At 37.7% G+C, this 25,532-nt stretch overlaps 1 protein-coding gene across 1 annotated transcript in view; it reads right to left on the bottom strand.

Moving 5' to 3' along the window:
* Positions 1 to 773: 773 nt before the first annotated feature.
* ZNF804B (zinc finger protein 804B) overlaps positions 774 to 25,532 on the bottom strand; it is a 392,449-nt gene continuing 367,690 nt past the window's right edge. The window contains exons 3-4 of the mRNA XM_070425107.1: positions 11,573 to 11,703; positions 774 to 4,483 (exon numbers count right to left, since the gene is read on the bottom strand). Coding sequence (XP_070281208.1) covers positions 817 to 4,483; positions 11,573 to 11,703 — 3,798 coding nt within the window. The 3' untranslated portion in view covers positions 774 to 816. The remainder of the gene's footprint in view (positions 4,484 to 11,572; positions 11,704 to 25,532) is intronic.

The following is a 25,532-nucleotide window of genomic DNA, read 5'->3' as shown; positions in this document are numbered from 1 at the left end:
ACATTTAGTCCCTTTAATGTTTAAAAGATTGGCCAATATATTTAAATGTTATTCTGAGTATATTTCATTTCACATTACCAAATACTAATGATAGTTGTTATATGTTTTCTCATACAAAAATTAAACATCACACATTTTAGATATTGGGGATTCTTACAGTTACAAAATTATCTTGACATAGATGTGTGTCAAATAAAGACAACATAACTTTTCACAGAAACGCAATATTTATAAGTGTAATCTCTGTAAAGATGGTTTTTCATTGAAGAGTAGTTTTTACTATCAATTAATCAGATAATTTCTTGCCTTATCTTGATTGAAACAATTATATGGATAGAAAGTTTTAATAGCTAGCCATAAAATTATTTTTAATAATTAGTTCATTTTACTGGCCTTTTATTATCTGATGAATGAAACCAAATGCCCATTCATTCATTCACGCACTCAACCAACACCTAGATCATATGATATTTTGTTCCATTTGATTTTCTTTGTAATATTAATAACCTGCCTGAATGCTGTTATCATTTCATAATATTATGTGAGAATTCATTCAAAGGGATCTTAGACACTTTTCCCTCTCTATTTCCATAAAATTGTTTTAAATGTGTCCTATTATTTTTACAAGTTAAAAGAAATTCTAAAAATGCTCCTATTTCATTATTGGCAATTCAGTTCATATTTATATATTGGTCACATTTTCAATTGGCAGCAATATTTAAATCTGATAATAATCAGATAGAACACTGTAAATGTATCATTTTGTAGGTAGTGACACTTTGTTTTATTTATCCCCAAGAGAGGCTTTAGTACTTACTAGTTCAAGTGGGCTGACACATTTAAGGCCTCTTTCACTCCATTATACTGTTGCACCTGACTGGAGCAAGAATGATGGCAAAGATCTTGACCTTGAAACACTGGTTGTATTAAAGGATTCAGGTGGATGATAGAAGCTGTGGCTGGGTTTAAGTGAGGGCTAAACAAAGTGGGGATGAATGCTGCCGGGGACAGGGGCTGAAGTGCTATGTGAGATGGGTGGAAGGGGGCAGCAGTGACTAAATGGAGGGGACGGCCTGCCATGAAAGTGGGGTGTGCAGGGATGAGGGCTGGAGTCAGCGGAGGAAATGTAAATGGAGTAAAATGTGGCTGCGAAAGAGGGTGCAGGTGAGCTATAGGGAGGTGATTGCTCTGGGAGTGTAGAGAAGCTGAAACTGCAAAATGCTGCAGGAACGTGTGGTGGATGGTGGTGAAGGAAGTGTGCTGGTGAACTGGGACTGTCTGCACAGCTGAGGCCGGGGAGAAGGCAGCCGGCCCTGCCGCAGGCAAAACCCGGAGATGCTTCGATAGGAGCTGTTTCTGCATATGCTGCTGGGCTTGTAGCTGGAGGAGCTTATATTTATCTATTTCTTCAGGAGAAAATGTTACTGGCTGTTGAAGTAAAGGGGGAGAGAGAGATTTATGACACAATTCTAATTCCTCTGCTAACCTGTCATGCTTCTGCATAGCTCTGTCATAGTAAGGGTTCATATTTCCCTCTGCATGATTGGTGTGCATGCTTACATTCTGCAAGTTTAGGTTTATTTGGTCCTCTTTGGTCTCTGTTGGATCCGCAACACCAGCATATCTATTAGATGGAAAAGCACCAGGGAAATCATTTGGTACTGGATCACAGCTTTGAATAAAAGGCTGGACTTCACTTGCCAAAGGTTTGGGTTGTTCTTTTGTTGTTGGCTTCTTTTTTGTGTTCGGTGACCAAGACTCCGCTACTATGTGAACTATACCTTTGGAAAGATGGTTATCACAATCAGTGTCTACTAAAACAGTACCGTGATTTGTCTGTGAACTGTTGATTTTGCCTGTCTCAACAGTTCTTTCCATTGCACTGCCTCTGTCATTTGTTCTTTTACTTGGGGTTCGTATTTTTTCAGACAAAGGCATTGCTGGTCCGTGACCGCCTGGTGGTGTAAATTGAATCGTGCATTGGATTTGTGAATGAGGCTTGGATTGATTTTTACAACTATTTGCAGAGACCTCAACATTAGCTGCTTGCTCCTGACACTTCTTGGCTTGAACTCTTTCTAGAAGGCTTTTGGCTGTCACAGAGGTCTCCTCTCCTTCTCTGAGGTTTAACTCTGCGGTTTCTGAGAGGCGGCTGGGACAGTTCCTTCGAAGACAGCTCATTTTCCCAGAGTTATGCTGCATGGGTTGTATGTTTCCCAGATCACAAATGTGAGGGCTGTGCAAAGACTGCTGACTTCTTTCACTTTTATTTAGGTGATCAATTCTCTCTCTGGAGTAAGGGCCCAACCGACTGTGCTGTGGTCCCTGGCACTCAGATGGCCTCCCACGACTCCCAGCACAGAAAACCGGCGAGCTGGCATCGCCTTGGGTGACGCTCCTGGATTTGGGCCCTGAAAACTGTGGTTGGCTTTTGCGCAGTTTATATCTTTCCCTACAGTGACCATATCTATGCTTTGAGTATTTTTCATATTTAAATGATTCCCACAACTTGCAGTTCTTATCTTGCTGTGTTTCAGACTGCAGGCAGCCACTCTCTGCTCTCTCACCAGACGAGCAGAGGCAGCTCTGCTTTCGGCATTTCGCTTTGTGCCGTTTCACTGAGCTGCGGTCTCCTTTACAGAAGGAGAGCGAGCGACCTCTGCCATGACCTCTGGGCCTGTGACTTGAATAAGTACTTCTCGGGCTGGACGTGCTGTCAGGGGATGTTTCTGAAGGGCTGGGGCGTCTCTCTAGAGACACCTTTGGGGGACTTCTCTTGTAATTTTGGGTTCTACATCCGGGCACCTTGTTGGTCACACTGATGTGGTTACTATTCAAAATCACACTGAAGTCCTGCCCATGGTCACTGTGACCCCTTACTGTGCAAGTACTAGTTTTCCAGGTGAATTGATTTGCATCTTCAAATTCTGAATGAGGATCACAGGGAAGCCGTTTATGTTTTTTAGTCCTCGGGATGTAAGGAGTAAAAGACAGGCCCTCGTTGGCATCGTTTAGAACTACCCTTTGGCAGCTTTGCCAATGGGCCCTTAGAGGTTCCTTAAGTTCATTATCAGTATTATTATTGTTTCCCACACAATTCTTCAGAGAGAGATCAAGGTAAGCAGGCACTTCAGGGTTTTTCATTTCTAAATCACTGGCACTAAAATTGTGTTTACTCGTGTTTGGCTCAGAATCGCTGTATCCCACATGATATTTTCTCTGGACCTTTTCCCAATCTGGATTAGCTGTCATCATCTTTGGTTTCAGAGGTTGACTAATATCGTCTTGGATCAATCTTTGTTGGTCTTTGATTAAACCTGAGACTCGGCTCTCTAGTTTAGTCTTCATTTCTAAGGGCTCCTTAATCAATTCTGTTTGTAAGTCCTCTGGCTCATGGCCATCCTTTGTGTTCCGAGAAATCTTAAAATCAAAATATAATGGATTGCAGCCATAAGAGATACAGGGCTCTGTTTTTGTAAAGAGCAGCAGTTCTGTGGGCCATTGGAGAGTGGTGTGGCCATCCTTGCTCTGTACATGCAGGTAAGGCAATGGTTTGGACTTGACGTCATGGGAACGTGCTTCTCTGAGGAGCCTTTGCACATTTTTGCTAACTCTTTCCGTTTCATCTACGGATTTTTCTCTCTTCTTTCTGGAGCTGGAATTCAGATGCATTGGACTCTTGTGCCCACTTGGCTCTAACGATGGAAACTCATCCAGACATTCAAATATCCTGGCATCACTGTGCTTGTAAACGTTTGGTGGGCCGGAGGAGGCATTTGCTTGGCATGCATGATTAATGCCGTTTTCTGAAAGGTTTTTTAATGTTTTTCTAGTTTCTTTTTCTCTACCGGAAGGAGGAAAGTCCACAGCTGAAAGATGAGTGTTAGATTTAGAGAATGAAGCAGGAATGCCAATCGAGTCTTCTGCTGTTTCAATAGAGTCACTTTTGTCTTGCAGGAGTTGAGAGCTTAAGGAGAAGCTGTTGTGTAAAACACTTTCCAGATGGCTTGCGGAGCTCCTTCTATCTTCTTCCTTAGGGAGGTGTGTACTCGCGCTTGCAAAGCCGCGGCACTTGCATTGCTCCACAGTTCGTTTTGTTTTATAGATGGGTGACTTGTTACATTCGTGGGTTTCTTCTGTGTTCTCACTAAACACCGATGCTGAAGACTCTAACTTTACGTGGACTTTTTTGGAAAAAGAAAAGGATACTCCCCTCCGGTGATTTGCATTACTGGGATCTGAAGATGTTTGTGGGACCCGCTTCCCAAACAAATAAAGTCTGTCTGTCTGTAACTGGTGTCGGTTGGGCACGGCAGGCCGCTGTTTATCGACAATGCTCCGGGGGAGGTTCTTCCCTTTAAGGAGAAGGGCACTCTTCAGGCATGACACTTTCCTTCCACTCTTAATGGGGAAAATTCCTTGCTGCAGTTGCTTTTCTATGGCTACCCTGGGGGCTTTGTATGCTGGTCCATTTCCAGAAACACTGTAAACACAATAAATATTAAAATGATTAAGATATTGGATTTGAAATCTTCTCCACATGTGAACATTTCATAGTGTTTCAATGATGGCTTATGCTGCCATTTATAAATTCTTCCTGCTGTAATATAACCATTTCACTGCACTTGTAACTCAGTATATCTGTTTCAAAGTGGCTATTTCTGAAGTGCATCATGTAAGTTTATTCTTTGGAAATTGGCAAAAAACAGTAGCATGTGAATATCTTATGCTAGGGCCACACAAGAAATTAAGGTATTGCATTTATATTACAATCTATGTCCTCCAGAATGCATCACATTTTGGAATATAGATTTAATAGTCTTTCACAGGGAGTTTTCCAATCAGTGCTTTCAGATTAAATAAGGCATTAAATAGAGTTGTCACTTCCAAAATGTATCTTTAATTTGTTTTTTTTTTCTAAGTTCTAGCATTTTGTAATTTTTGTTTCCTCAGTTTTAAAATTCCTTCATATTTGCTTTCTTTTGAAATGGGGTGGTTAGTTCTTTCGTTATGACTTGTCACTATTTTGAGTAATTATAATAATGTATAAAAAAGTAATACATTTACAGGCCATCTCAATATCTTCAATTATCTTGAAATCATTTCTTCTGTTTCTTACTCACCCAAATATTTTCTTTCTACCTTTTGTGTAAATATATACTGTATCTTTTAGATTTAAGCAGATTAATCATTTTACTGAGCTTAATTAGTAATTCAACTAGAAAATGGGAAGTAGAAACATGTATATACTAGTATATTAGATTAAAATTATTTCTTTTTAATGTTTTACCTGTAAAACCTCTACCACAATACAAATCCCATCAATTAGCTGATTGTTTGTTTGGGCAGCCTTTCTTCTTTCTTTTCCTTTTTCACATGCTTCCATGTGTGTGTGTTTGCTTTTTTTCTATTTTAGAATATTACTGCATTTCTATCCAGTCATTGGATGCTGAAGTATTCACTACTAAAACAACTGATACCTTTCCCACATGTAGTTAAATTCTAATGGAGAGGAGTGCTTTCTGAGCCCTTAGCCTGAGAAATTCCTTCCTATTGTCTTCACTTATGACTATTTGGCCAATCAGCATGGAACCTGGAGTTACATTTATTTTGTCCACCAAATTTCATGTCCTTTGCTCCATTTTCTTTACATGTTTAATATTGCAGAGACTTATTTAATCAGCCTCCTTTTATTCATTTCTGAAATAAATCAGCTTGAGCATTTGTATGATTTTATAATTTTTCACCATGCATATTTTATTATGTTTATTATATATGCTATATTTTTGTTCTATTTATTACATATTATAAATCACATGTCTAAAACATTTTACCAGATCATGGTTACAAATTGATTTTTTTGGTTAGTTTTTGCTAGTACTTTTGGGCACTTTCGATTAATTTAATTCAGCTCAAACACTTCTTATATTTCTCTGATTATTCCATCTTCCCTGTTCTGATTTCTTACCCTAGAATTATATGTTAAATATATTGGCACTCCTAAATAACTGTTTTAGATCTTAGTATTTATCTCAGTATTCTAGTGTTTAGGTTTTTTTTTTTTTCTAGTTCAGAAATAATTTCTTGTGTCTTTTTTGTTTGTTTTTTAAAAAGCATATGCTGCATTTCATTCATTCATTCATTCATTTTTGTTAATCTTCACCCAAGGATATTTTCCCATTGATTTTTTTTAGAGAGAGTGGAAGGGAGGGGGAGAAACAGAGAGAGAGAGAAACATCAATGTGAAAGAAACTTATTGATTGTTTGCTTCCCGCATGTGCCCCGACCAGGACCTGGGATTGAGTCTGCAACAGAGAAATGTTACCTCAACCAGAATTAAACCCAGGACACTTCAGTCTGTGGACCAATGCTCCATCCACTGAGTAAACAGGCCAGGGAAGAATTTCTTGTTTTTTAATTCCCATTTTATTGATTATTTTACAAGTTCAATCTGTTGCTTACCGTGTCCATATGAATTTTAATTTCCAAACAAAAATTTGAGCAACTATCTGGTCTTTAATAATTTCAGACTGTCCTCTAAATTTTGAAATTTTATTAAAACTGTATTATTTTCCTTATTGTAACTTTTTTGTAATAAAAACTTTCCTTTTGTTCATCACATTAATCTCCTGTTTTGAATCTTTAAAAAAAATGTTCTTTAGAGAAGGTATTTACCCATCTCTATCATAAGGAATGAAGAGGAACATTATAAGATACTAGAGGCCCGGTGCACAAATTCGTGCATGGATGGGGTCCCTAGGCCTGGCCGGAGATCAGGGCGAATCAGGGCAGGGCTGATGGGGCCTGCTGGCTGGGGGGAGGGACAGGGCACAGGAGGTTGGCCGGCCCCAAGGAGGGAGCCGGCCCTCAGTGCCCCTGGGAAAGGGGCCATGTCTGCTGCCACCTACCCCTGCTTCCCCATCCAAGCCTGGGCCCAAAGGCCCCAGCAGGGTTGGGAGAGGAGGCGATGGTCAGTGGGTCAGGTGCGGAAGGAACGAACTGTGGGAGGTTGGCTGTGGGAGAACACTGACCACCAGGGGGAAGCTCCTGCGTTTAGCATCTGCCCCCTGGTGGTCAGTGTGCATCATAGCGACTGGTCGACTGGTCATTCTGGTCATTCAGTAGTAACGGTCGCTTATGCTTTTATATATATAGACATGGTCATTGAATATTTCTTTCAAACATAAAGGAAAATAGGAAGCATAGAGGTTTATTATAGTTATTGGTATTTTAAAGTGCCTGCAGCCTTGGGATAGAAGGATGAGGTGCATAAACATCTGCAGCACTGAATTTTGCCTAAGAACCAAAGCGATCTTTTCCCATATTTGTTGCCATACTTTGGATTAAGTAGGAGCTATATTTCTGCATTAAATTACCTTCTCCAGGAACTTCAGTCACTCTGATATTATCTACACTAAACTTAGCAGAAATTATTACAAAAGCCTGGTGTATAAATATTATCATTATACCTCTCCTGATTCCATTATGATGCAGATATTTTACTATTTTTATATTCTATGTATTTTCCTTAATAATATTTTTGCTTATTATGCTGGTACTGTTTTGTGTATTTTCTTGCTTCAACTTATGTTAGTCTAAATGTTCTTTTTTATTGCAGTTTTATTTCACCATTTATCTTTCTAATGTGCAAGCTTCTTCCTTTTATATTCTTTTAAATATTTTTAAAGTTCTTTGTATTATACTTGGCTTTTGTTGTCCTTAATTTTTGTGTTCATTTTATCATCCAATGTACACTTATCATATTTTTTCACAAGTTTTAACATTTTATCGTTTATCTTTTGTACCTCTTATTTTGTGCTTTAAACTTTTGATCTTATTGCTTTATAAGCTTTAATTTCTTTTATCTTAAATCCAATCTATTTTTATTCTTTTGGAAAATCCTAATTTTCTAACTTTGTGATGTTTTAAATTCTACTATTTTAATAGAAGTTTATGGCCTTATAATATGATTGAAAGTTTAATTTTTATAGTTATATCCATGTTTATGATTTCACTCCCTCCTCTAGATATAACTTTCTTCAGTTTTTGTTTTTACCTAATTGTTTTTGTTTATAATAAAAATGTGACCATAGAGATAGCCCTTTAATTTTTATTAATGAATTGTCCATTCCAATAGTTCTCCAAAAATTTTAATTTGTGGCAATTCAACACATGTATAATTTCATTCTCTCTTGTGCAAAAAGTATACTTTCCAAATAGGAAATAAAACATATTAAAACAAGATGATTTCTTTACATGATATAATTTCCTAGTGTTATACATTATTTATATAAGGAACTTCATAGTCTCAGAATCAGTGGCCCTATAATTTTAAAAAAATGTTTTTATTGATTTTTTTTTTAAGAAGCAACATCAATCAGTTGCTTCCTGTATGCACAGGATAAACCTGAGCAGGAAGTGAATCGGCAACCTTTCTGTGCATGCATGGAACAACACTCAACAAACTGAGCCACACTGGCCAGTTTTTAAAATTTGGGAATATATCCATATCAACCTACACTATACTTAAACTTATACATATAGAAGTTTACACACACACTGAATCTTCCTGCGTACAATAACTGGTCTTGTTGAGAAACCAAGTAGGATTGAACTACCCAAGAAACGGCCAAAGTTGACTGTCTTTTATAAGATACATTAACAGTTTCTGCCATCATTTTAAAAATCAGTTTGATACAAATATTCTTACTACTATTAAACTCACCTCTCTTTTCCATGGGGTCCTGAAAGAATCTTTTGTTATCTGTATCATCTTATTCAGAAGCCCTCATTATGAATAAAGGACAAAAATGTTGTAAAGGAGAGGGGTAAATACAGATGACCCCTCCCCCAAATTGTATTTCTTACTTTTGTTTGTCAATTCAGCTACCCAAATGAAAATATTTAATTATTCTACTAAGTGACTTCCCTTAGGTCAGCGGTTCTCAACCTGTGGGTCACGACCCCTTTGGGTGTCAAACGATCCTTTCACAGGGGTCGCCTAAGACCATCGGAAAACACATATATAATTACATATTGTTTTTGTGAATAATCACTATGCTTTAAATATGTTCAATCTGTAACAATGAAAATACATCCTGCATATCAGATATTTACATTACGATTCATAACAGTAGCAAAATTACAGTTATGAAGCAGCAATGAAAATAATTTTATGGTTGGGGGTCACCACAACATGAGGAACTGTATTAAAAGGTCGCGGTATTAGGAAGGTTGAGAACCACTGCCTTAGGTCATGAGGCTGTTTAGCAGAGAGAAAAATTATCTGGAGGTCAGATGGTGGGTAGTAAAAAAAAGAAAGAAAAGAAAAGAGAAATAAATACTTTTCCTAGTCCCAAGTTCTGTAGCTGGAAAACTGAAAACCTACTGTTTTCCTAACTATATGAACAGGCAGGGATCTAGGTCTGCCTACTCTATAGAGGTTGTGTTTAGGTTTGTATTTGTTCAGTTAATAAGATTTCCAGAGGGACAGCTAACCCCAATAGGGTGGATTTTTAATTTATCTTTTTTAATTCGGAAGACAAAGGGTAGCTCTGCAAACTTAGAACTCTTAAACAAAAGCACCATCACCATCACCATCATCATTATCAAGGCTCCTCTGATCCTTTGTCTATTTCTTCCAAAAGAAAATATGGAATGGATGAGTAGAAATTTAGGTGTGACAGCTTTCATAATAAAAAAAGAATCAAAATTATGTTTATTGAAGCTACTTCGATTTCTGTTGTGTGTATAGTTAGCATTGTCCTTTTTTTATAATCTGATTTATTGCCCCTCATAATCAATCACCCAGGAATTAACATCTAACCTAGATTTTTTTTCTTGCAAGATATTATAATAACCAGTAGACATTTCCTTCTAAGTTCTGTTTTGACAAGGACTGTCTAATATTTTATTTATAATGGGTTCAAATAACATATTTTAAGATCCTTCTTGCATTTTAAAGTACAAAGCTAGGTAGCAAATGTGTGCCCTGGTTCTGTGACCTCATAGCGTGCATTTTGTATTAACCTCACCTCTGGATACATACGTTTGCAACCTTTATTTTTCCTTCATAGCAAATTTCTCACTTACTTTTAACATGACTATATTTTTATATATTTTTCATAACTTAAATTAACCTCAGATAATTCGTGTATAAATAAATGAATATATGCAAGCTGAGTACTGTGTTTTGCTCATAATTAATCCTAAAAATAAATATTTTTATAATCAAATTTGAGGCCTAATATTTTATGGTACTGTAGGGTGTCCCAAAAATGTAAATACACACCTTAAATAATTATAAAGGTAGTGTTTATTAAAATGCATTTTATTTTGAAAATTGAACTACCAGCTGTTAGTGTATACATTGTTGGGGGACACTCTGTATAACTGAGTCATTCACTCCCAAGTTTATTGTATATTGCTTTTCTTTTTTTAATTGAATTTATTGGGATGACATTGGTTAATAAAATTATTTAGGTTTAAAGTGTACAATTCTATAATACATTGTATTGTCTCCTTACATCACCATTTATATTCCCTTTACCCTTGTCTGCCTTCCCCACCTCCCTTCTCAAATGGTAATCACCATACTGTTATCTGTGTCTATGAGTTTGAGTTTTTTGTTTTTGTTTTTGTTTTTTTGCTTAATCCCTTCACCTTTTTCACCCAGACCCCAAACCCTCCTTCCCTGACAGCTGTCAGTTTTCTGTGTCTATGATTATGTTTTTCTTTTGTTCATTTGTTTATTTTGTTCATTAGATTCCATATATAAGTGAAATAATATGGTATTTGTCTTTCTTTGACTAGTTTATTTCACTTAGCATGTACATGGCTTTTCACTTGCACAAAAGAGTTTTCAATTTTGGCTCAAAGCTATGAATTTCACAATTCACTAGGTTGCTGTCAATACATTAATTAGCTACATTAGTGTTCTACATTATGATTCATATGAACATAAATTAAAATCCGCAAAGTTTATAGTGTTTCAGGTAACAATCTTGTTACTCTGAAACATTCAGCAGTTCCAAGCTTATGTAAAACTTCTATTTTTCCACTGTGAGAATGTGTTAGCATCCTTGTTATAATTATCAATTTAAATGGTTAATTTAACTGCATTTAATTATCTTACTTGTCCAGATAATGATAACATCATTTATTCTAGATTAAGGTATTTACAGGGAAATCTACAGAAGATTTATTTTCTCACCAAAATAATGCATTGTTATTTATAAGTTTAAAAATTTTTATTACAAAACTTAATTAATAAAAAGCTATATAGTTCCCTTTAAGTCAACTGGATATAATAAATGCTAGTATTTTAGAAACATTCTTGGATCATTTCATTAAAGAGCACAATTAATTAATACTATTAGTAAGGAAAAATAATCAGATGTCATAGTAATTAATTTATAAACGTTTAACTGTTAGGAACATTTGCCCTCAGGCACATCTTTTGATTAATTATAATTTGTTTATGTTGTTACAGTGAACCAAGTAAATTTATCACTGAAATTTCCCCAGAGGTTGAAGAGAATTTTGAACAATCTGAGATACCTCTAATTCTTACCATTCAGACTGTTGCCTTAACTCAGCCAGCTGATGAAGTCGTTTAAGAGCTTTTTCTTGTTTCTTCTCATCTTTCCATGACTTAGAAGCTACATTTCGTGCAAATTCCCGTTGCTTTAATTCTTTCAGTCTCTGTGGACAAAAGAGAAAAACAGAAAGGATGCTATAAATAAGTAATATATTCTCTTTCTCCCACAACGCTCCTTATTAAATGTTGTCCTGTGTGCAGAGGTGATTTTCTGGATGGGGAGAGTAATAGTGCCTTCTCCCTTGGTGCTGTTCTCTGCTCCAAGACAAATTTAGTTGTCAGCTGGGTTATTTATCAAAGCTTGTCACAGAAGTGTGCTGCAAACCTGTACCCAGTCCTTGCTAGGACCATTCTACCTACATAACTGCAATAATGTGTATGCCTGTGAAGAATATAAATGGGAAAAATGTGCACTATATGAATGGGTATGAAGGGAGAGGAGATTATGGGACTTTCTTCTACCCACTGCTCCCAGACCTCTCACTTGTAAAAGGTACTCTTATTCATAAAAATTGTTGCTATTAGCCATGGCCAGGTGCCTTAGTTGGTTAGAGCATCATCCCATACACCAAAAGGTGGTGGGTTCGATTCCTGATCAAGGCACCTACCTAGGGGGCTGGTTTGATCCTATCAGGTTGCATACAGGAGGCAACAGGTTGATGTTTTTCTCTCACATTGATGTTTCTCTTTCTCCCTTCCTCTCTCACTAAAAAAATCAATAAAAACATATCCTTGAGTGAGAATTTAAAAAAAAATAATATTTTTTAAAATTGATGCTATTAAATATACTGGATGAAATTAGTTTGTTTTAGTGAAGAGAGTGTTACTGCGGAAGATTTAGTTGAAAGCTCTGAAGCCAATTCTCAACGCATTTTTTTTCCTGATGGAGGTAGTTAATATTTATTCAATGCAGATTTTTCTATATTGTATCCAGGAGAACAAAAATAGTATTGGGGATTTAAACTCATGATAGAGGGTAGGCCTTGCTTGATTTAAATTAGCCTACCACTTCTCTTAATTAATCTTTTCTCTAAAAACAATCAGCTTACATTCAAATTGTATTAGACTCATTACCTGTTTGGATTTCTACTTCAGAATCTACCACTAAGCACACCTAATGATATTGAACAAATTGAGAAATGATCACAATCAAATGAGTATCTTGAAGTTTGGGGCTTACTTCTGAATTGAGAGTATATAGGAAGATTAGCCTCTTTGATTCCGTACAAAGTGACTTTAAACTGCCTGAAATCTGTATCCATTTAATTTGTTTCCATTTCCCAAATCAGCTATAAAAGATGTTTCCCAGGAATAGCAAAAGGCACAGAGCTATCAAGTGAGGTAATAACTCTCTGGTAGACTACTTCCCACCCACAGAGCCAGGGCCAAGGCCTGTAATGATCATTAGCATCGCTCTTGAAAGAGAACATGCTCATGGGAGATGGTGGCCAGATAAACTGCTTCTAGGCTAAGTATCTGAAGAAGGAGGCAGGCCGGTCTTCCAAGAGAGAATTCTGAGCACAAAAAACAAAAGTTTCACAGAACTAGAGGCAGCTACAGGGAGAACAGCAGAGTTAATCCGAATTCAATTTTTGGCAAACATTTCAGAACCTTCTGAAAAATAGAAAATTTCAAGAATAAAATTATGGTCCTTATATTATGAGAAAAAAAGATCAATTGTTCTTTGGAATTGATAAACAGAGAGGCCACGCCTGAAAGGATAACCTTGGTCAGGAGGCAGAGAGGGGCTTACAAAATCCCCATTTCTACTTAGCTTCCTACTCACACTTCCTTAGCCTCTCAGTGTATAATAATCTAGTTCTTGGAGTGAAGGCTTATTTTATGAGCAATGACCTTTTGGGGAAATTTTCTACACAGTTTATAAGCCCATATAAAGTGCAATTCAACTGTATCAAAGAGAGATGTCTATTTTGGTAAAAGGAGAGGAATTTTTTTAACTCTCAGTTACAGCTGAATATAAAATACTTTACATTATGTTAATTTAAAAATATTTGTTATTAATAGCCTAGGAGAGGAAATTAATTCATTTACTCACAACACTGACTCATTGGAATCTTGCTTGGAACTCCCAGATATACCTGTTTCTTTCATTAGCGTCCTAGAATCCAGGGCTGCACTTCTATCTCTGAGTTATAGACATGTTTGAGATTTCTGTCTCATTTATCCAACAACAAATACTGTTAACTCCTACTATGTAATGAGGATATAGCAATTTAAAAACCAATGTTATTCCCTTCAAGGGAGACACATAAGTGAAACAGATACTTACATAAGATAGCACTGATTTTCTCTTCTTTGAAAAAAATATTTTTATTGATTTCAGAGAGGAAGGGAGAGGGAGAGAGAGATGGGAGCATCAAGGATGACAGAGAATCATTGATCGGCTGCTTCCTGCACGCCCCCTATGGGGCATTGAGCCCACAGCCCAGGCATGTACCCTTGACCGGAATTGAACCCAGGACCCTTCATTCCACAGGCCAATGCTCTATCCACTGAGCCAAACCGACTAGGGCAGCACTGACTTTCTTAATACCAGTAGGCATGAACACCGATATTTTGAAGCATATAAGGAAAGTTAAGATAGATTAGGGTGTGGGGGTGAATATTTGTTGTGTTGAGGAAGTCAGCAAAGTTAAAATACTTTTAAGAATTATACAGGGACAGATCCAAAGACGGAGAAACAGCGATCAGACTATCAATCCCCAGAGGGAAAGTAGGGGAGGGAGGGGGTAAGGGGAAGAGACCAACCAAAGGACTTGTATGCATCCATATAAGCCAAACCAATGGACATGGACAACAGGGGGATGAGAACATGAGTGGGGGCTGGGGGGGTTTGCGGGTTAATGGGGGGATGAGGACACATTTGTAATATCTTAACCAATAAAGAAATTAAAGATTAAAAAAAAACACAAAGAAAAATAAAAAAGAATAGGTGAAAAAAAAGAATTACACAGAGGTAAAGGGGGAGGATGGGAGATACCTATAATATTATTAACAATTTAAAAAATGTAATGTGGGGAAAATAAGAATTACATAGAAAACTGGAAGAAGAGATTTTGTTTAAAGACATCTAGCCATAGACTTGGCTTAGGCAATGCTGAATACTCAAGACTGCAAAGAGAAAAAAATAAAAAACAAGCAAACAGAGACCTACATATAGACGCCCTTAAGTTTTCAGCATACTAATTAGTAGTGCATGAGTATAAGGAAACTATGCAGACCAAGAAAAAACCAGATGTAAGAATTAAGAGCAAGAGTGACTAGAATTCATATATGGTCAGGAGTAGTGCCATTTCTCACCAATAAAATGGAAAAAACTCATGGGGCATGGATATAGACTTTAGGGAGTGTCTCTTTCACTAGAGAATAATTAGTCATAGATTGAGCACTACTTTGTATTTGCCTAACAAATCATAAAATCAAGAAATAAATCTGATTCTAAGTAGCCTAGCTGTGTATCAGAACCAAATCCAATATTTATAGAAATACAAAAACAGTCAGCACAAACAAGAAAAAATTAATGACATCTAATATCCAATTAGATTATCAAGCATGCAAAACACCAAGAAAACAGCCCAAAATAAGAAAAATAATCAACCAACCAAGACTAATGCAGAACTGATGCAGATGCTAGAATAGGCAGAAAAGTGAATTGAAGCAATCACAACCGTCTCCCATATGTTCGAACAGTAGACAAAAGATGGTGACCTATTGAAGAATCATGTAACTAAAGTACTTGAAGAAATGGGAGGGGATTTTGCAATAAAATCTCAACAAACCCCAAGCACAGAAAACTACATCCAAAGCTTATTTTGAGTCACATTTTTCAACATCAGGAAAAAAAATTTAAAAATTTAAAAACATTCAGAAAGAAATGACATATTTCTGTCAAGAAAAATAAATAGTAAGATGGAAGAATAATTCTCACTGGAAATAATACAAGTGAGAATACAGTAAAGCAACATCTTTAATTTTCTAAAAAAAAAAAAAAATATATATATATATATATATATATATATATATATATTAAAGTCTTGTCAAAAAAAATTATACCCAGTGAAAATATATTTTAAAAATGTGAACCAAATATGTAAGACATGAAAAGCTGAAAGAATTCAACACCCATATGGTAAGAAACATTAAAGAATAGTATTGGGCAAAAAGAAAATAATACCAAATAGACATATCTATATATATAAAAGCCTAAGCCACCAAATGACCAAACAACCTGTTGACTGGTGGACCGGTTGCTGTGACATGCACTGACCACCAAGGGGCAGACGCTCAATGCAGTAGCTGTCCCCTGGTGGCCACTGTGCTCCCACAGTAGAAGAGCCACTCAGCTGACCGACCCATCCTGGTGGCCCACCAGCTTGGGGGGCAGTCACTCCCTCCCTCAGTAGTCCTGCAGGTCCAATCTCTAGAGAACTGGCCGGGCACTGATGAACTGGAGCTGTCAGCACGATCCCAACAGTGCTGCTGGGCTCCTGGAAGTTGGCCTTGGGCACCGTGGCTGCTTCCCCTCCCTAGACACTCAGCAAGGAATATATGATATAAAAGCAGCTGCCAGGTGGCTCCAACAACTGTTGCAAAAGTCAGTGGTATGGATCCAGATTCCGGGTTGGCAAGGGCGTCCCACCACCTACCCAAGTGCTGATCGCATCCTGGCCACCCCCCATACCCCTTGGGACAGGCACCAGATGCAGGGCTCATGGCTGGCCAGTACTGCTGCGGCAGCGTGAGCCTCTCCCAATTGAGACTGATTGGGCGTGAGCCTGTGGCAGGAGCAGCAGGGTCAGGATGAGTGGGAGTGGCAGGCAGGAGCGGCAGGCAGTATTGGACTGCGGGTTTCGGCCCGATCCCCACAGGCCACTCCGAGTGACCCCACCTGTGCACAAATTCATGCACCAGGCCTCTAGTATGCCTATGATAACCATTATAATAATACAGCACAGTGTTTAGCCAAAAGAACAGTAAAGCAGATAAAAGGAAATCATTAAGTTTACTCAATCCAAAAGGAGGCAGAAAAAAGTAAAAAGGAAGGTAAAATATATGGGACAATTAAAAAACGTATAGCAAGATAGGACCTAAAATCTACACAGATCACTAATAAAATTAAATGTAAGTGGTCTAAACATTGGGATTAAAAGATAGAGAGTGTCAGCTTGGAATAAAAAAGCAAGTACCACCTATATGTTGATTACAAAGCAAACTTTAAAATAAAGACACAAATGATGAAAAGAAAAAGACAAAAGAAGATCACAAACACTGTACTTCTTGAAAAGCTTACACCAGGTGATCGTGCCTATTATAAAAGACCCTTCTAAAGTTGATTTGTGCAATGAAAGGAGGATTTTTTTGACTCTGGACAGATAAGGATAACCTCTAAGAATCCAGAGGTCAAATTTTGACAACTTTATATTTTAACTTGGGTTTTCTCAATTTTCTCCTTCTGAACTAATAAAAATACATTTATTTAAGTAATGGCATGTACTATTATTATCAATAATCTTACTCAGTTTAAACAAAAGATAAACCAGTTCCAAAAGATAAAAGTTCTTTGAGGGTATATAGTAGATCAGCTCTTATTGAGAACAATGCAAAACAAATATATTTCAAAAAATTGCTTCCTCAAGCAAAGAATATAGGGAGCGCAATAACCAGTTGGTTATCAGTAGGCACTCAGGGTGAACAGAGCAGAGGAGTGACGGAACATCACTGGGCGAGGGAGGAAGAAGACAGAGAGAGTGGGACCTAACAACAGGGGGAATACAACAAAGTGTCCAGTTTTCAGAAGTGTTTGGAAGAAAGACAACACAGTGTATGTTTTTTTTTAAAATATATATTTTATTGATTTTTTACAGAGAGGAAGGGAGAAAGATAGAGAGTCAGAAACATCGATGAGAGAGAAACATCAATCAGCTGCCTCCTGCACACCCTCCACTGGGGTTGTGCCCGCAACCAAGGTACATGCCCCTGACCGGAACCGAACCTGGGACCCTTGAGTCCGCAGGCCGACGCTTTATCCACTGAGCCAAACGGGCTAGGGCACAGTGTATGTTTTAAGAGCGGGATTCAAAAATCCCTCAGACATGAATTTGCATCTTGTCTCTGTCACTCACTAGATTTGAGACTGAGAAAGGTACTCAATCTTCTCCACTTTAGTTTGCACATTTGTAATTTTGCACACTATCGCTATTTACCTTGTAGAGTTCTTGGAATTATTTGAGCTGGGAAAGGTAAAACACTGAGCATAGCACCTGACTTACAGCAAATACTTAGTGAGTATGAATTGTTGCAGTTTAGAGGTAAGAAACAGTCAGATTTTAAGGAATTTTGGGAAGCAGGATGAATAGGAGTTCTCTCTCTTTTTTTTTTATCCTCACCAGAGGATTTTTTTCCTCCATTGATTTTTTAGAAAGAATGGAAGGGAGAGCGGAGAGGGGGGAGAGAGACAGAGAGAGACATTGATGTGAGAGAGACACATCGATTGGGTACGCCTGCACCAGGCCAGGGATCAAACCTGCAACCCAGGTATCTGCCCTTGACCAAGAATCAAACCCAGAGCCTTTGGTGCCCAGGCCAATGTTCTACCATTGAGCTACCCAGGCTAGAGCTAGAAGCTCTTTTTAACTGGCAATGGGGAGCCATTAAGATCATGTGATTCATATTCTTATTGAATTCTTATTCAAATAGGGTTTGAATGGTTTTCATCTGGACGGTTTCCAAAGCTGGTAAGTGTAGTATTTTCTAAAGGAGAAGAAAAAGGAAGCATGTTGTGTACCTGCCTCAACCTTGTCTGGAAAAACTCATGCTGTTTAATTGAACCACTTATAATTTCTGTAAGTTTAAGGACATATGTCACTACTGAAGAAGAGCGTAAGTTTGGGGTTAAAGTATGATTTGTTATCAGACTTTGCTTTGATAAATCTTATTTGAAGTTTGTCCTTGGGTATTAATTCTATCCAAAATTGATCTCAATCAGAAAGGAGAGAAAAAGAGTTGACCTCTAGTATTTCCTAGAGGGAAATAGGGACTCTAGGTCATGTCTTTGTACTTTTTGAAGGCATTTAAAAGAGAAATGGCAGAACAGATGGTTTCCTGATCCTGAAGAGAGGCTACTGTGGTCTGTGCCAAGATCAAAAGCAATGCAATAAAGGGCTGATGCCGGGGTCAAGATAAAGAAAAAAAAAGCATTCCTCACGTATCTTCTCCAGCTTTCACAATGAGTTTTATCCTCTCTCAGCAATAAATGAAAGAGGCTTATGGAGATATATTTGCTAAAATACACTGTTGGAATATTTGGAATGTAATTTTCTTCTCAGGTTCATTTTAAAAGCACAAACTAAGTAATTTTTATTTCCCTACCTGCCAACCATAATGCTGTCACTTGCATTGCAAGTGGAATTCAGCTGTGAATAAATAAATGAAGAGGCAAATTGAGCAGGTCAGCGAGTCTCTATGTGTTCAGAATAACAGTGCTCATATTATTGCTTACCAGTCAGCACATGCATGTGAACATCTGCCCACTCCTGTAATCACTCTCTGTTAAGTTCAGTGAAGCAGAACACACATGTGAAGTGAATTTACTCACGCCTAGCTACTTTCTGTCTCAAACAGAGTAACTCCTCCCATCTTGCACTTTCATCCATAGAGCCCGGAGTATTTTTTGCAGGCATTAATGTTGTTCATAGTAGAGCAAAACCCCAATGCACCAGGTCAAAATGATTAACCTTGTTTTAAAAATGAAGAAACAAATAAATAGGAAGTTACATGACTTGATCTACACCAAAGGAAAGAGAAAGAAAAGATCTGTGAGTTGGAAACAGAATCTATAATAATAAAAGCGTAATATGCTAATTAAGCCAGACGTCCTTCTGGAAAACCTTCCAGACGAAGCCGGGGCTGCGAGGGAAGCCTGGGTCCCGGGTGCCAGAGGGAAACCCAGGTCCAGGGTGCCAGGGGGAAGCCGGTGCCATGGGGAAGGAAGGCCTACTCTTGCACAAATTTTGTGCATCGGGCCTCTAGTGTATAATATTTATAAGAGTAAGGCAAAGTGAGAAAAATGTATGTAAAATTCTAGATATTTATTAGTTTCAGTTTATGAAATTGAAAGTCTATCCAGTTTGGTATATTGTTCATTGTTTGGAAATGTCTTTATCAAAATGATTTGGAGCTAAAGTTTGTAGTACCTTAGAAAGGCATGTAATATCAGGTAAAAACATAGCTGGTACTATATCAAAATCAGTATCTCTAGTGACTACTCTTGTGAAATGATTAACAGCATTACAATGGAAGTCCGTGGTGAAGAGTAAATGGGAATCACTGGTCAGACTGAGTAAGCAGAAGTCAAAGGGCTTCTAATCACTACCCATCTCCACGTTCACGTGATAAGAACGCATCTACCACATTAGAACGATAGTAATTCACATGAAGTGTCTGCAGAGCATGTTCAGGCCTGGAGAAGTCCAGCTTTTCTGGAATGACTATTGAAAATTCATTAATTGAAAATTATGACTTGAGTAAATATTTGATAGACTAACAGTTTGTTACTAACACCTCAGAAAAAGCAATTTCATCTAATCTAGACCACGAAGAATAACTTCAATGTGAGAAGCATAAGAACTATTCTAGGCCAGAAAACCTGGACACTTTTCCTCATGAAACAGGATTTCAAAATTATCACAACTTCCTTAGAGAAAAAGTGGAGTGTTAGAATCTGTAACATGCATTCTTTATAGTCTGGCGCACTTAAACTAATTACTAAAATTATATGGCACACCAAAAAATATACTGTACTGTTTTTGCCGAACTGATTTAAAAAACAGGTATAATTTTGATTCATTCACACAGAATGACTAGTGTTGGTTTGGCTGTTGCCATTGTTTAATTTGACAACCTAAAGGAAAAGAGGTCTGTGCCTCTGACTAAATAGTAAGGTATTGCATGTTTTAAAAATTCTTGGGGTACACTAGTTGGAAATCACTGGTCCAGTATGTACATTACTTACAGTTTATCTTTAAAAAGTGTTATTCATACAAAAATTCTCAAATCTATACAATAAAAGCCTAAGTGACTGTTACAGCGGAATGACTGGTCACTATGATGTGCACTGAAAACCAGGGAGCAGATGCTCAAAGCGGGTGCTGGCCCCTGGTGGTTGGTGCGCTCCCACAGGGGGACCACCGCTCAGCCAGAAGCCAATCTCACAGCTTTTGAGCACAGCTGCCACAGCAGGACCCCAGACTGTGAGAGGGTGCAAGCCAGGCCGGGGCCCCTCCTTCCCCTCCTCCCCCACCCCCGTGCGTGAATCTCATGCACCAGGCCTCTAGTACATTTTATAAATCTTCATCTTTTAGATCTACTTCAAAGGGTAGAGTTAGAATGGGGTATCAAAAGAGACCTGTTAAGGATATTTTTCTATGAGTTTCATTTCTATTTCCAGCGCTCCCCCCAGACACATGTGGACGAGACCATGCCCTTAAGAAATTTTTTAGTAATTCATTTTTAAAGATCAAGAGAATTACTCACAGTCCTTACGGGAAAGTTTTGGGAAATAAGTGTTTTTGCACAAAACCCGAAGAGTCTAAAAGGTTTACCTCAAGAGAATTGAGTGGAGAGTCCCTGCTCTCCCAGAAGATTGTGTGGTTGCTGTCAGGACGCTGATGTTGCTTGGCAGGTCATTATCCACTCTGCCGCATTCTGTCCCAGCTGTGTGGCTCCTGCATGGTCACCTCCTCCCCAGTCAGTTCATAAGGAAAGCAACTTAATGTGCCCAGACCCATCCACCCAGCTATTTTTTTAAAAGCAATTTCTTGTATTGCTCCATTTTGTACAACCTAACATTATATTGATTTTCAAAAGCTCTTTCAATGTCTACTTCCTCCTCCCCACTCTTTTCATACCCTACTTTAGGGTCAGCAATCCTTCTACAGGTTGTGTGGAAATAGAGCTGTCTTTGAGAAAAACTATTATAACAAAGGCAGGATGAGAAATAAGAAATTAATGAAATTAGACTGGTGTAAAATTGAATTTTGGATCCTATTACTCTTACACAACAAACATAGATGATATTTTAAAGTTTAAGGTGTCAGTTAGCAATGAGTTGAGCAACGTGTGTCAGAAACTTGGCTGCAGAGATAAATCAAATAGGTTTATTTTACCCTTAACCAAGAATCTATATTCCAGCCTACCTCAGTACTTGTACCTGCTCCAGGAAGTCTACTGCCCAATCTTTTTTTACCTTTCAGTTTCTTCCAACTTAAACATGTGGGTTTAGCCCCCTGGTTGCAATATACCTGAGAGATCTCAGGTCTCAGGACTGCATTACAAGTAGGAAGAAAGAAGAGCTAAGGGCAAAAGGTGACTGTACTTTTTTTTTCTTTGTCTTAAAGGCGACAGCTTTTTGGAAGCTGCATCAAGTAATCTTCACTCGCATACCATTTGCTAGAGGGATGTCACATACTGTTGACATGTGAGGGTGGAAGGGAAATTGAGTAGGTAACCAGCAGCGTCTGCCCTACTAATGTTGCTACATGTTGCCAAAAGGGATGGCTGTAGTTCAACCACGTTTACTGCTTCTTTCCTCTCTCCAAGCTCTGTCATTGGCTGCAAAGCAGGATACAGAGAAGTTTCTAGATCATTTTACTCCGCATTCTCATAAAGGCCCTATTTAAAAATGAGTAATTTTTTTGAAAAGATTTGGAATTGAATTTCTATTTAGGTACAATGTTAGATGTTAGCTGACTGAAAGCTAAGACCCATGAGTCAAATCTAGCCCTCAGCCTGTTTTTAGAAATAAAGTGTTATTGGAACACCATGACAAGATAAGAATTTCTGATATGTTCTAAATTAAATTATAGCAGGGCCAGAGAGTAAGAGAAAGACACAGAAAGTTTAGCTACAGTTGATTCTGTGGACCAGATCTGACAAAAGACTGCTTACATTGCTGTATATCTGTTGGAATTTAATATTAATTTTCAGGTGGCCACTTTCAAGATTATAAAAAAGAGAGAATAGCCAGGTGCCACACAGCTAATCCACAGGGGTGGACACTTCCTTGCTGACTGCACCTACCCTGGAGCTGGCCCTGCGTCAGCCCGCAGCTGCCAATCTGATATATAAAAATGCTCCACCACTCCAGGAGCAAGGACATGCTGTCTTTTGACTTAGCCATGCAGCTGATGGTTCTGACGTCATGTCCAGGACCTGGTATTTCTTACTAATACTGGCCTAATAAATCCCTGCTTTTTTTGTTTGTTTGTTTACATTTTGAATTTACCTTTATTGTTGCAAGTGTTACAGATGTCCCCCTTTGTACCCCATTGACCCCTTCTAGACCACACTCGCCCCACCCCCTAGGCCTTCACCAAGCTATAGTCTGTCTCCATGGGTTATGCATACATGTATACAATTTCTTTGGTTAATCTCTCCCCCCCCAACCCCTCACCTTCCCTCTGAGATTTGACAACCATTCCATGCTTCTATGTCTCTGGATCAGTTTTGTTCATCAGTTTGTTTTGTTCTTTAGATGCCACATATGAGTGAGGTCATGTGATAATTGTCTTTCTTTGGCTGGCTTATTTTGCTTAGCATAATACTCTCCAGGTTCCTCCATGCTGTCTCAAAGGGTAAGAGATCTTTCTTTTTTACAGCTGCATAATATTCCATGGTGTAAATATACCCTACACTGGACCAACAACATACACCATCCACAAGAATAAATCCTTGCTTTTAAAAAGACTTTCACCTGTGAAAATTAATTTTTTGTTGTTGTTCTTGGTTTTTTTTTAACAACAGCCATGCCCATTCATTTACATCTCACCTCTGACTACTTTCATGCTATAATGGCAAAGTTAAGTCCCTGCAACAGAGACTATGTGACCCACAGAGTCAAAAGCATTTACTACATGACTCTGTCCAGATTGTCTGCCAACCTCAGTGAGTGAAATACTGTTTCTTTAGTTCTGTATGGGGAAGGTGGTTAGTTCCATATTTGTACCAGTACTTAAGGAATAACTTTAAGTATTCTTATTAAGATGCTGACTTACCTTAGCTTTAGCATTCCCAACTTCCTGCAGGATGTCTGACTGAACCAAGCCTGACTTTGCTAACAAATCAAGTCTTGGATAGTCTCACTGGAAAGTTCACACAGAGCTATTAAAATGCACACCAAATTTTGGAACTCAACAGATTGAATTATCACTTAAGTCAAGAGTGTCTGGATGTTCTAATAATAAGGATCATTGTATTTTAATGACACTAAAAAGACTCAGTGGTTTTGAATATATATATAGAAAATGAAACTGATAAGTAGTCTTTTAAAACACCCTAACCACCAAGCAACACCAGGTTGGGCACAAAAAAAGAATACTTTTAGTTTCACCTATACTTTTTCTAAAGCTGTATGCATAATTCCTAGTGTATTTTATATCTCCAAACATGTGACACAAAACTTTTAGATTGACATGCAGAAACACCAAGAAAGGCTGGTTAGATTCAGTTTGACTGATTGCTGATCGATGTTTCTCTCTCACTGATGTTTCTAACTTTTAAAAATAAAACAACTTAATTCATGAAGAATAAAATACAATCATTAAAGAGCCCCATTTCTTTAATTTCAAACTAATAAGGTAATAATATTTTACAATATAATGTCCAGTAGTTTTGAGGAAATAAGGAAACGGCACATTCATTCACTCTTAGTGTGAGTACAAACTGATGTAATCCCTCCAGAGGGTAATTTTACAATAGCCATTACATTTCTATATGTATCATCCACTGGCTCAGCAATTCCACTTCTAGAAATGTATCCCTCAGATATAATTACTCATCTGAACAAAGGCTGTTCCTTGTAGTATTGATAGAAATAAGCTTGGAGGGCGGGGAACAAACACAAAACTGTCTAATTTTTGAAACCTTATTCTTAACCACAACTGAAATTACCTATAGTAGCTTTTTTGAATGCTAGCCAAGTTACCACTATGTATATAAACTCTATTATTTCCTTATACATGTCTCCTCTTTACCTTAAGTCCTGCAATGAGCTGAATTACAATTTAAAAAAGTGAGAGTCTACTACATTACTCTTGTTGTTTTTGTTGCTTTAAGAAATACTTTAGTATAGAGAAGAATTCTTCAAATTCGGTGCCTAAAGAATCAGTGGCCTCACAATTTTACTTTCTCAAGACCAGTCACATATCACAGTTTTTAACACTTGTAGAAAATAGAATAACATAAAATAAATAGAGCATCACTTGAGATGAGGCTGTTTAAAGCAGCTAAAAATTAAAATTCACAATCGTGAGCCAAAGTAAAATAAAAATAAAGACTGCAAGAGTTGGGCAGAAGAAGAGCAGAGAGTGAGACACAGGCAGGTGAAGGGTGGTATTCTGGGCCTTGGTGAAGATAGCATTAGTGATTTTTCTATTGCCTTCCTTATGAAGTAGTCTACCTGCTTTCATGTTTAAATATCTGAAAAAGATCATGAAGATACAACTAAAATGGAATAATATATTTACTTAATGTGATAATTAACTGACATTTGTAATTCCAGTAAAAACCATCTTCTTTGATATCTGAATTAGTTGTAGATTAGAGACAAATTATGCCTGGAGATAATATCTATTTAGATATAACTCAGTTATCAGCAGCTATTTAATGATGCTCTTTAATAATACCTTGTTTCATTTAGCCTATTTTTTTTAAAAATATATATTTTATTGATTTTTACAGAGAGGAAGGGAGAGAGATAGAGAGTTAGAAACATCAATGAGAGAGAAACATCGATCAGCAACCTCCTGCACATCTCCTCCTGGGGATGTGCCCGCAACCCAGGTACATGCCCTTGACCGGAATCGAACCTGGGACCTTTCAGTCCGCAGGCCGACGCTCTATCCACTGAGCCAAACTG

The sequence above is a fragment of the Myotis yumanensis genome, unplaced genomic scaffold, assembly GCF_028538775.1.
Source record: "Myotis yumanensis isolate MYYU_CA2020_CCGP unplaced genomic scaffold, mMyoYum1.0.hap1 SCAF_9, whole genome shotgun sequence".
NCBI lineage: Eukaryota > Metazoa > Chordata > Mammalia > Chiroptera > Vespertilionidae > Myotis > Myotis yumanensis.
Note: the sequence above shows the minus strand (reverse complement) of the source record. Positions and strands in the feature narration are given on the sequence as shown.